Source organism: Brassica oleracea, chromosome C6 (genome assembly GCF_000695525.1).
Source record: "Brassica oleracea var. oleracea cultivar TO1000 chromosome C6, BOL, whole genome shotgun sequence".
NCBI lineage: Eukaryota > Viridiplantae > Streptophyta > Magnoliopsida > Brassicales > Brassicaceae > Brassica > Brassica oleracea.
The window spans coordinates 28990357-29002826 of NC_027753.1; the positions used below are offsets into that span (position 1 = coordinate 28990357).

The window sequence follows — 12470 nt, forward strand, 5'->3', positions numbered from 1 at the left end:
ATCCCGCTCAATGTCTTGTTCGTCGAAATTGGTTTCACCAGAATTCACATCTGAATTTTCATTCGTATGTCCCTCCATTATGGCCGCACTAGATGCTTGGTTATTCAAGTTTACACGTGCCTCCCTATCGAGATTCTCATCCTTTGACTGAAGACACACACACAAGCGCGTGGAAGGTTTGGTCCTCACATTGGTTAGAATTTTTTTAACTTGCCGGTCGTTGCTGATGATAACCGGAGGAGACTCAAGAGTATTAATCAACTCAGAAGGTAAGTAGCTTAACTCGAGATTGACCAGGGTTAGATCGATTCCAAAGTCATCAGAAACCATCAACTTTAGCTTCTCAATGGTTGAACTTCCATCCAAATTCAGTAACCTACCTCCTTTTGCTTTATCAGCAAGAAAACTCCTTCCCTTTCTAACTGATGAGTTCCACAAACCACAAGAAGAATATATATGCATCTTAGTAAACTAGATTGACAAAACACAAAGGAGAAGAAACATAGAAGAGATCGTTGAGGAAGAAGACTTCCAAAAACGATTTGCAGTCAATATTTGGTAAAAAAAATTAAAAAAAGTAAAGAAAATACTTTCAAGATCCTTCAGATATCTACTAACCGTTTTTGGCCTTAATTTTCGGAATTTTGAAACAAATTTGGTAGAAACGAGATTCTACCAGTGGAAAGATATAAAAGACAACGTAGAGCAAACATTCTACCGACAATAGTTAAAAGCGAAATTAGCAGAATGTAGAAATTACAGGTACTAGGAATAGTAGATTGTTTTTCTACCATGGTAGATGGATGAAAATTTGGTAAGTTACGTTTTCTAACTCCAGTAGATTGTAGTTTTCTTAGCAGATTCTACCATTTATTTCACCGTAGATGTAAGATCAGATCTTCTACCAGTTTTAGGGAGTTATTGAAATTCTTCTATCAAACATAATTTTTTCACCAATATATTTTTCATAAGTACTCATGTATGTTAAGATCATGTTCTGTATTTTTATTTATTTATTTTTGCTTCTCAATTAATTTATATGAATTTTTACAAAGTGTAAAGGTAGTTATAGTCAAAAACTGCCAAAAATTGATTTTGTTCTAAGGAGACAATAACTAAGATAAGTTGTTCCAAATTAGCAAATTTCCCAAATCTTTTCGGAAGGATAAGCCGGCGCGGTAAACATTTACCACCCAAGCCAAAGTTACAAGCAATAACAATTACACAATTAAAACTAAGACCGAGGAATGATAAGATTTCTAGGACTTCTGGAACACACGCAACATCATCGAAAGTAAAATTTTATTTTTTAGACCGAGGAATGAGAAATGTATTATCCTTTTTGCTTTTTATGTTCATTTGATTGGTGAAAAATTAGGATTGAGAGTAAAATTTAAATTCAGAGTAAAGTTTTACTCTAACAAATACACTCAGTCAAAGCCGATATGTTTCGAGTAGACAATTTACTCGTTTCAAGAAGTTCGGTTTTCTCAAAGTTCATTTACAAATAAGAGTAACTATATACAACTACATTTATAAGAACTAGACTAGAAGTATAGTGATGGATCTAATTTGATTAGCTTTGTGTATACATTAGAAGCAGATGAGAACTAGAAACGATATTTTAATTTTATTGTTTCTCCACTAGTTCTTTTTATAGTGTTTGATTAGTAACATTTGGTATACTCACTTCACCCAAAATCATTTTGGATTTGGCTTGGTTGGTTGGTTTGGTAACGTCTAAACCCGAATTCTAAACATCTATCTTTTTCAAGGGCTTCAAATATATACAGTGACGACAAAGTTTCAGACAAGGGACATGATGAGATCAGGAACATCATCAGGAGATTTAACAAGTACAAGATTAATTTACACCCTTCTTACTCATTTAACACGAAACCAACGCGCTTCACGCGCCACGAGCAACAGCGGATGCTCCGGCCACCATCTTGACCTCTTGATTCTCCGCCGAGAAACTGAAATTGGTAGGCGCGTGAGGACCAATCAGCTGAACCGCGGCGTTATCATAAGCGAGAGCGGCTTCTTCGGCGGTGTCGAAAGTTCCCAGCCAAAGACGATCACGTCGCCCCTTGAGAGCTCGACCGCACCTGATCTCAGCCGCCCATTTCCCCCACGGCCTCTGCCTCACTCCACGGAACTTCTTCTTATTCTTCTTCTCCGCCGTCGCCGCCTTGAGAATCTCCGGCGGAATCCTGATCTTGAACCGCGTCTTGCAGACATCTAATCTGTTGTCGGAATCGGAAGAGTCGATTACGATCTCTTTGACGAGGCGTTTCCCACGGCGGCGAGCCTGGGATGCTTCAGAAAGCTGCTCCGCCTCTTCTTCGCTGCTAGAAGAATCGGTGGCTTCTGCGTCGGTGAATGAAATTCTGACTATACGCTTCATCTGAGACTGAGAGTGAGGGTTTGGATTGCGAATTTTGAATATTGGTGGGGTTGGGTGACACCCTAAAAAGAAGGGAGATGCTTTTGATGCTTCAGAATATGTTTTTATCCTCTCAGAATCTCTTTTTCCTTTCTTTCTACATTTGAATTTTTTTTATTTATTTTATAACCAATCATGAATCATCTGCAAACAAAATTTCGTTTTGTTTAGGACATGAATGACGACATGGGAAGTAATAGTTTTGTCATAAAATCGATAAGGTTAATAGGTGCCAGGCCCATACGGTCCATTTAAATTTGTGAGATTAATACTTGTTTGTTTTTCTTTTCCAACAGAAAATAGTATTATTTGGTTTGTTTAATGATATAAAATAATATCATTAATTAACAAGCTGGGTGGCATGGATTACGAGAGATCACTGCGGGCAAGTAACTCATCATGCTAGAGATGCCTTTACTCGGTCGCCTAATCGTTTAGTGACAGAGCTGCGTGGTACAATATGGGTGATGAAGAGCGTAAAAGATTTGAGAGTCCAAGATGTGGTAATTGCTTCAGACTACCATGAGATAGTAAAAGCTATTGCCACGCCTGAACTATGGCCTCAGTATAAAGCTTTGATGGATCCAATTTCTGCGTTGAAAGGTAGCTTTGCAAGCATAGTTTTTTGAAGTGGAGAATGTTGCAGCAAACTCGATTGCAAGAGACATTGCTCGAAGTGTGCTACGAGATGGGCAGTTCAATTCTTACTTATCATTTGAAGGCCCTTCTTGGTTGCATGATCAGATTCAAAGAGAAACAATCATAGACAACATTTGATTCTTATTTAGAATGTTGTCATTTTAAGCTCTCTACTATCATAAGCATACTAAGGTTTTTTGGTTTGTGTTTGAGGTTCATATCCTCTCCATTATTGGAATAAATTTAGACGTTAAAAAAAACAAGCTAGATGGCATGGAAATTAGTGCTAGAAAAAAAAATTTGATCCAAAAGATCAAATGGAAACCGACTCAAACTAAAAAAATTTCAAACTGAACTCGACAAAACACAAATATTGAATACATTCTAAACTACTATATCTAAAGAATTATACCAAATTATATCTAAAGAACTATACCAAAGTATATCTAAAAATACTTCGGGATGGACTTAGACATTCGTGGGTTAATTTTTTTTTTTTTTGGGTTTTAATGACACTGGATCTCCAGAGTGGATATAAAGTGTGGTGAAATCCTTCTCCAATAATCTAAAATAATTTGAGCCATGAAGTAAAATACCATGTATTTTGCAAGTGCACAGTTCATGCCACTTTTGGTACGAATGCTTACATTGCATTGATTATACAATGTTAGTAGGAGTTTTCAAGCGGGTCACCTTGTTCACCAAGAAACAAATTAAGATCCATCAAATTGTTTACAATAAAGATTTACCTTTTTCCTTAGATTTATGTGGCATCCCTTGAACATTATCAACAGTGAACTTGAAGAAGATGATAACGTAGTGCGTAAGGGACAAAAGCGAAAACGTGCTACGAAAACAGAAGTGCTGATCAAGCCTCTCTGACCGCATAACCTCTTAGACTCGTGATGAATCCAAGTAAAGTGGCAGTTGGAGTCGAATACTGCAAAAGAAGCACAAACTTGAACATTGGGTATGAGGAAATGAGATTCCGTTTCAAGAGATTTCATCGGGATGTCAAGCCACTGCGACACCTGAATATGCTGCGTCTACAGTGCTTGTGGAGCATCAATGATCTCATGTTGGTCGACCTCCCAAATCCCCATGTGAGTTTCCTAATTATCTTTTGACTAGTCTCTTTTGCTCAAATATTAGTCACTTCCCATTAATGGGCAAAACTTAATTTTGTTTATGAGGTTGTCGAGTTGGCTGATTTTTTTATGGTATATATAAGTGTGACTTCTACTGGTTTAAGCTCTCAAATTTTGTAATATCTTCAGGTTGAAGTGGAAACAAACAAAAATGGGAAGCTAGAAAACTCTCAGGTTAGCAGTTTGCTCCAACTATATTCTCATATAATTTAGCATTTCAGATTATAGAATGAAAAAAAAAAACTAACCAGAACACACACACACACAAAAAAAAAAACTTAAGCTGTTGTGTCTGAATAAATTTGCTTTGAAGATAAAAAAATGGTAAACTTTACTTACTAAGAATGAACTAGCTAGCATATTATAAATGATATCGTCCAACTACTAATTCAAGAGAGTTGAGACATAAAAAAAATCCAGACTCTAATGTGTAATTAAAGCAATCCACCCTTCAATTAATTGCTTAGTTAAAGTAAACCTCCTCGAAGCAGGTTAACCACCCAACCCACTTTCAATTCCCACTCTCTCCACCCTACGCGTGAAAACCACGCAGATATCTCATGCGAAGATCTTCATCGTAAGTGTCTTAGATGAAGATTCGTGAATCACACACGCTGATGGAGGAACGTGTGCTATTACTGTTAACAATCGCGTTTAAAAATAAAAAAAAAAAGGTTCAGAACCGACTGACCGGAGATCGAAGATGTGTACCTGAGAGAATCCTTGTCTTCTTCATACATACTCTCCAACTTGTTCACGTCTCTCTCTCTCTCTCTCCTTGAAAACTATTCCTCTCTCCGGCAAGATCTCAATCTCCGGGACTCGCGAGATCTACGCATGAGCTCTCTCTGAGCTTCTGATTTTGATCGATGGGAGCTGAGAAGAAATGGCTATTCACACTCTTCTCCGTAGTATTCATCTCCGTCTTCCTCCTCCTCTTACTCTACTCAATCTCCGCCTTCACCTCCAGCCCTTTCCCTTCCCCTCTCCGCCACGGCCCTCACTACCCGCCGTCTTTCGCTTACTACATAACCGGCGGTCGTGGGGACAAAGACCGGATCTTTCGGCTACTACTCGCGGTTTACCACCCTAGGAACCGGTACCTTCTCCATCTCGGCGCTGAAGCTACCGAAGCCGAGAGGGTGGCTCTTCTCTCGGAGGTGAAGTCTGTTCCCGCTGTGAGTGCTTTCGGGAACGTTGATGTGTTGGGGAAGGTTGATCGGTTGTCTGAGAATGGCGCTTCGAAAACGGCTAATACTCTTCACGCTGTCTCTATCTTGTTGAAGCTTGATGGCTCTTGGAGTTGGTTCATTGAGCTTAGTGCCTTGGATTATCCCCTCATTACTCAAGACGGTATGTGTTACTCTTAGCTTTAAGTAGAAATGTGATCAGTGTTATTGATAAAGACAATGATCTCTTTCATTGCAAAAGACATTGTTTTTGATATTTATTGCATCCACTCACTTGTTCTGTTTGTCTTCTTGTTTTCTTTCAGACCTGTCTCATGTGTTTGCCTCGGTGAATAGAAGCCTCAACTTCATTGACCACACTAGTGACCTTGCTTGGAAAGAGTAAGTAGATGTTTTTATAAGTCTGTTACTTTTACATTTTTGGTGGAGATTATGAATAATGTGATCTCTCTATAGGTCTCAGAGAATCAAGCCTATTGTTGTTGATCCGGCATTTTACTTAGCTAGAAGAACACAGCTCTTCACTGCTACTGAGAAAAGACCAACACCGGATGCTTTCAAAGTCTTTACAGGTTAAAACATTCAGTACCTAAATAATACTCTCTGTGGCTACGGGCCGGTCCTGGGCAAAACCGAATGAACATTCGCCTATGGTCCCTAAATGTTTTAAAGAAAATTACATAGACACTAGATCCTCAAATTTGAAAAATAAATTCTACTAAACTGTCTACAACCTCCATAATCTCAGGGCCGGCCCTATGTCCCTAATGTTTCTGCTTTGTTATATCACGCAGGCTCGCCGTGGACAGTACTAAGCAGGTCTTTTCTTGAATACTGCATATTCGGTTGGGAGAACTTACCAAGAATCCTCCTCATGTATTTCAACAACGTCATCCTCTCTGAAGAATGCTACTTCCACACGGTGATCTGCAACGCCCCCGAGTTCAGTAACACGACGGTCAACGGAGACTTACGGTACATGATATGGGACAGTCCGCCGAAGATGGAGCCGCACTTCCTTACCGTATCCGACTTCGATCAGATGTCTCAGAGCGGAGCAGCTTTCGCCAGGCAGTTCAAGAAAGACGATCCGGTTCTTGACATGGTCGATAGAGAGATTTTGAAACGGGGGCGGTACAGGGTCACTCCTGGAGCTTGGTGCGCGAGCCGTGGTAGCTGGTGGAACGATCCTTGCTCGGAGTGGGACGATGTTAATGTGGTTAAAGCTGGGCCTCAGGCTAAGAAGCTTGATGAGACGATAATGAATTTTCTTGATGATTTGAATTCGCAAACTAATCAGTGCAAGTGAAGTAGAAGGGTGGGAAAGCATTATATACACGGGACACGACACGAGATTTACATTTGTTTCTGTCTGTAAGGTTCATTCTTTGGGCAATAGTGGCGCTGTATTTATACGAGGAGAAGAGAAAAGGAAATATTTTCTTTTCTCTTCTCCCAAATTTTGTAATTCCTGACAGAACCAATGTTTCACTATTCGATGAACGTTTGTTCTTGGTGTATCTGAGGGTGGATTTAAAGAAGGGCGCCTGCGGGTTCAGGTCAAACGGTTAGTTCAGTTTGGGTTATTCGGTTTTTGGTTAGTTCGGTTAGCATTATCAATGTGCATTGCAAGGCTTGAAAAAACATGATGAGGTTCTTAAATGAAGTGGAACAGAGTAATTGCAAGCCAAGCCCTCACGTTTTCTGTAGTTTGATCAATGGACTTGGCCGGCTCCAAGTCCTCAAAGAGTTCAGGGGTTCCCCTTGAATCTCCCGCTTACAATGCACTAGTAGGAGCTTTTTGCTGGTCATAGAGGATGGAAGACGCATTCAAGGCCCTGGAAGAGATGAAATTAGAAGGGACTGGGCCAAATGCTAGAACTTATGTGATCAAGGTGAGGATGTTCGTGTCGTGCATCAAAAAATAGAATTGGGTCTTCGGGCCTAAAACTTCTTAGTTATTCAGAAAAAAAAAAGAAAAGAGAGTTGGATATGGCGATCAAAATTGGGTTTAGATAAACGGAAAAATTGTTCTTTAAGGAATCCACATGTTCTCAAGTTCGATACCAATTCTGTGCCATGAGAACAAACCAGACAAGGCTTGTGAGTATTTTCAACCAGATGTTAAATGTGGGTATCAAAACACCAGGTTATATGTTTAGCTCTTAAACAAGCCATACCCGATGAATGCCGGAAATATAAAGTGGCGGATTCGGCTGTGAAGATGGATAGGCTGAGAAACACCCAAAAAAAAAAAATTTCTTTTGAAAAATAATCCATCCGTTTCCGAAAGTAAAATTTTCTAGAGTTTATTTTGTTCCACAAAAATAGATTTCTTTTTATATATTTTTAAGGTACTTTTATATATTTTTGAAAAACATTAATTGTGAATATTTGAATTGATTAAATTTTATTGGTGGATAGCTACTGGAAAGTGTATTGAAAAATAAATTGTAAATTAAATTGTAAATATTTATTAAAAAAAGGGTAAACCGCTACCCGGCGAAAGAATGTTAAATCACCGGTAGCCACGTGTTAGGGATATCTGAGTGTAGTCAGATTTGAATTCAGCTTGCTTAGCGACGCTGGAACGTCATGCTACCACCCGACCACTATCACATGATTTGTAAATATTTATTATATTCTTAATAAAGTGAAAACTCTAAAATATCTTACTTTCGATTACGAGAAACAGAGGGAGTTTACATTAATCATTATGTGAACTGAACTTTAATGATGATGTAGCATACAAACCACTAGACTATAGTTCATGGTCATTGGTCAATCTCAAAAATCATCAGTTTTGAGTTTCTGTCTAATTTTATCACCGAGAGTTTTCAGCAAAGGGTTTCAGGTTTTCTTGTAAATAGTTCTAGAGACCAAGTGCTAATGAGATTCTAAGTGTACTAAGATCACACTGGTCTTGTGAAATGGTGAGAGGCTAAAGATTTCACGGTTACAAATCAAAAGTGTTGTTTGATCATATGCACTGTATAATTACAGTTCGGTAAAACTTTTTTACTTGGTGAGTTTCTAATAGTCTCGTTTTTTTTGTTGTGAATCCACTGTTTCATGTATTGATCCATCATCTTTGCATAGAGGTTCTCGCTTCTCATATTTGAGTTTATGACTTCCACACTACTACTACTATCATTATGTTCCACTCGGCCTCTGTTCCAACTAGATCCGGAAGAATATAAGACCCAACTATAAATGGAAATCAAACTATATAAAAAACTGATAATATTTTCATATGATGATATTTCAACACATAGGACAATCGTTTCTTCAAATTTTTTATTGCATAATAGATTTTTTGTGTGTTTTCTATTTACTTCCATTTTAATTAATTTGGTATTTCTTTTGTCAACTAATTAATTCGGTCTAATCACCCATAGTCAACAAATACAAGAGTGAGCATGGTTAAAAAAATCAAAATAAATTTTGGAATAATATATAATCGAATACAAACCAAAAGTATAAAACCGGACAAAAAACGAAATACTAGAAAATTTCTAACACATAAGATATATATAACCGACAAACCCGACGGAAGAAAGTCTAATGGCTTAGAAAACGACCATTAAAAACAGAACTAGAACACCTTTGCTCAAAGAAAAACATAACACCTATGCTTTGTTTTCTTTCCTTCGATTAATAATTCCGCCGGTTGATAATTGTTGAATCTAAATTCGACATATTTAACGATAACAAAAATTTGGTGATATATTTAAAAGAACATGTATTACGTAGTTATAATTCGGCAAAAACAATTTTTTTTATTATAGTTAAACATCTATATGTTTTTTCTAAACCAAACAGTTCGTAATTATTACAATAGAATTAGATTGTCAAATAGATGAGCCTATGATAAAATTAATTTTCTCTGAGATATTAGAAAAGTAAAAAAATTTGATGAATAATTTTGCTTTGAGATAATTCTCTCGGGTGATTGGTTGTGGCTGTAGATGCTTTAAATAAAAAAAACACTAGTTTAGAGTCAATCAATCAAGTTTTCTTTAAAAAAAAACCTACATCAAAAGAATTTCTAAAAAATAAAAAATGGTTGTAAAAAACTTAACTTTCAGAGCAAAAAATTAGTGATTTAGAAAGTACATCAATGAAAGCTATATGAAATAAATCTACAGATTAAATTCTACAATAAAAAATATAAAGCTACCGTTCTTACCGATTTAGAAAGTTATATGTTTTATGTCATTTTTCTCCTTTGATGTCTTTTCATATTTTTCAAAATTGTTGTTTCTTTTTTTTTTTTTTTTTTTTGAAAAAATGGGAGGTTTTTTTAATCGGAATAAAAATTATGGAAATTTTAATTAATATTTGCTATTTTTCTTCATGATGAGATTCACAATAATAATTAAATTAATAATATTTTATTTGAATACATATCTACACGATATCTTTTCTATTTAATATACTATATTTCCAATATTTATGTTGATGAAACACTAGGTGATATTGCTATCTGCCATTGGATTAAGAATTATAAAATCAGTGATCTATAAGATTTATGAAAATTAGATTACCATCCGGAATGAAATTTAATTATTTACTACAATCATTTTTTTTAACCAAGCGTCCGTGGTCGGATGGCACAAGGCGTTACGTGGATCTCTAAAAAACCCGATTTTTCTTTGGTATTTTATATATTTTTTTTCTTATTCTACTTTATGTTAATCTTATCAAGGATGGTTCCATGAAAAAATGCATTGTAGAATCAAAAGACAGAATATTCCACCAGAATGTATAGCTCTCCACCAACACTAATAACACACACAAAAAACCTTCATCCTAAAGGATCTCGAGTTCTAAGAAGATTAATCCATAAAATTTTCATTAACGTTTGGGAAAAACAATCATGAGCAACATTTGGTTTGCACCGGTTAATATGACTCGCCACCGGTTAAAAATCATGAGAAATTCTTTCTCCTCTATCATCTCCCTCTAAACTCTCTCGACCACAGACGTTATCTGCTCCGCTTCTGGCACGTTCGTCCGCGTGCGGCCGCCGGAGGGCTCCTTCTCCCTTGCTCCTCTTTTCTCTTTGCTGTCCGTCGACTCTCCTCCTTCCTTGCCGATATACTTGTGGTTCTGCAGTAGGGTTTTGCTCGGATAAGAAGTCGCGCGCGAGGCCTCTCAGACCCGGTGTCGTCTCTGCTACTGGTGGTATCACGGTGAGGTTCTGGAGCGGTTAGTTTGGCGGGTGGACAATGTAAAATTTATCTTCAATTTATAGAAGGCAGTATAAAAAAATTCACCATTATAATTATATAATTCTCAAATAAACAATGAAAAAAAAAATTATTTCGGTATTTCATAGGGGCAGAGCTGCCCCCTTACCCCCTACCTCCCTCCGACTGGATCTAATAAAAAAAATGTATATACCCATGAAAAACAAAACACATACAACATACCAAACAAAAAGGAAGTCCATCGTTGTACTATCACTAACGCCCAACAGTAACAGTCCAAATGAAGCTAAACCAACAACAGACACAAAAAAGCTTGAAATAATATGATTTTTTTTTTTTTTTTTTTTTTTTTGGGTTTAACCTGTGGGTACCCCGGGCCTATGGAATGGCCCAGACGAATTCCAAGGGGAGGTGCAGCCCACGGATAGACCCTCTCTCCGAGTATGCAAATGGGCCCTAAAGCATGGACCCATATCCGCGTGGGGTATCCAGAGACATCATGAGGTAGTTCCCTCTGGCAGGGTTCGAACTCGCAACCTGGGTGCAGGAAGGAGCCCGTCCTTACCATTGGGCTATGATGTTCCGGACATAATATGACTTTCTTTTGGAAGAGGAAATACAAAAATAAGATTTCTAAGCACATATACACGAAATTTGTAATTTTCAAATTTTTAATGCAATTTGTAATTTTCATAAAACATATCAGTAGTTTTGTATTTCTGGTACATCAATAAGGTTAGATATCAATATTATTTGGTGAAATATTTGATTTGCTTAATTAAAGCTGATATCGTGTAGTCGTTATGGATATGAAGATTCGACACGACCCATGCATGTGCGTAGTTATAACTAGATTTCCTATATATGTTGAAAATCCATATTTCTCTCGAGAAAAATATTTGGTTATTCTGATTTCGTATGATGATTCCTAATTTCTTTTAGACTACTATCAATTTTCAACATAGGAAATCTAGTTTGTAGTTATAAGTTAACTAATACATGGTTGGACACGTAACCCTAATTCCCTTTTTAACAATCATTTTTTTTTTTAACAACCAATATCTTTATAAATAAAGTTGACATATCTTTCTTCTCAGGCGTCCACGTCGCTTTGGAGAGAATGGGAAAAGATGACACGTGTCATCCTCTCTTTCAAAGATAATTTTTTTTCGGTTTGCCCAAATCTTAATCCTTCATTTCGTCTAGATTTTTCTCGCCTACTGCGAAACTTGATAGTCACCGGTTACAAATCAAAGGTTCACCCACATCATCCACTAATTAATCATTTACTCTCCCCCTTTAGTTTAGTAATCGATTCAGTTTTTGAGATCCCGAATAATCTGAGAGGATTTTTAATTACGATGGCGACTAATCTGAGGTGGAGGATTAGCCAGAGATGGAAGGAAAGTGGGTAGGGAGGACGCCGGAGGGAGTGGGACTGGTGGTGAAGCTAGCTGGCGGCGATTAAGTAGCAGACAGGGATGATTGCGAAGGTGGCGCGTTTTGTTGATCATAAAACAAGAGATAAGTATTTTTGTGAGTGACTGATAGCTTATTTTCTTTGCAGTAAACTGTCAAAGAATAATACTGAACATAATTTGCAGTGTCGCCACCTGCTAAAAAGATATGTGGAACTTTAAGTCAATGACATATGATGATCCAATGAAGTTTGGGTTTGGCTCACCAGGAATCAAAGATAAGAAGAAGAAGAAGAACAAGAAAAGAAGAAGAACAAGAAGATGATGAAGAAGAAGAAGGCCTTCAAGCTGTGAGTGTAAACATACACTATATGCTTCTTTGATCATGTATACGCCTAAGCTAATGTGGTTCAATC

At 37.2% G+C, this 12470-nt stretch overlaps 2 protein-coding genes and 1 long non-coding RNA gene across 3 annotated transcripts; 2 read left to right on the plus strand and 1 right to left on the minus strand.

Moving 5' to 3' along the window:
- Nucleotides 1–1762: 1762 nt before the first annotated feature.
- LOC106298731 (ethylene-responsive transcription factor ERF070-like) lies at nucleotides 1763–2821 on the minus strand. The gene has a single exon (XM_013734881.1). It carries the CDS (start codon nucleotides 2405–2407, stop codon nucleotides 1910–1912), a length of 498 nt encoding a protein of 165 aa, XP_013590335.1. The 5' UTR covers nucleotides 2408–2821; the 3' UTR covers nucleotides 1763–1909.
- Nucleotides 2822–4921: 2100 nt separating this feature from the next.
- Nucleotides 4922–6943, plus strand: LOC106296296 (xylosyltransferase 1-like). The gene is made up of 4 exons (XM_013732400.1): nucleotides 4922–5586; nucleotides 5729–5804; nucleotides 5880–5995; nucleotides 6218–6943. Exons 1-4 carry the CDS (start codon nucleotides 5103–5105, stop codon nucleotides 6730–6732), a joined length of 1191 nt encoding a protein of 396 aa, XP_013587854.1. The 5' UTR covers nucleotides 4922–5102; the 3' UTR covers nucleotides 6733–6943.
- Nucleotides 6944–11801: 4858 nt separating this feature from the next.
- On the plus strand, nucleotides 11802–12348 carry LOC106299000. Its single transcript, XR_001261638.1, has 2 exons — nucleotides 11802–12129; nucleotides 12204–12348. It is a non-coding gene; the product is annotated as an uncharacterized LOC106299000 (long non-coding RNA).
- The last annotated feature ends 122 nt before the right edge of the window (nucleotides 12349–12470 follow it).

Bases quoted from the DNA above. Each gene is read 5' to 3' on its own strand.
- LOC106296296 (XM_013732400.1), top strand. From the start codon at position 5,103: ATGGGAGCTGAGAAGAAATGGCTATTCACACTCTTCTCCGTAGTATTC. The intron at 5,587-5,728 runs GTATGTGTTACT...GTTTTCTTTCAG, and splicing joins TCCCCTCATTACTCAAGACG to ACCTGTCTCATGTGTTTGCC. The intron at 5,805-5,879 runs GTAAGTAGATGT...ATCTCTCTATAG, and splicing joins AGTGACCTTGCTTGGAAAGA to GTCTCAGAGAATCAAGCCTA.
- LOC106298731 (XM_013734881.1), bottom strand. From the start codon at position 2,407: ATGAAGCGTATAGTCAGAATTTCATTCACCGACGCAGAAGCCACCGAT.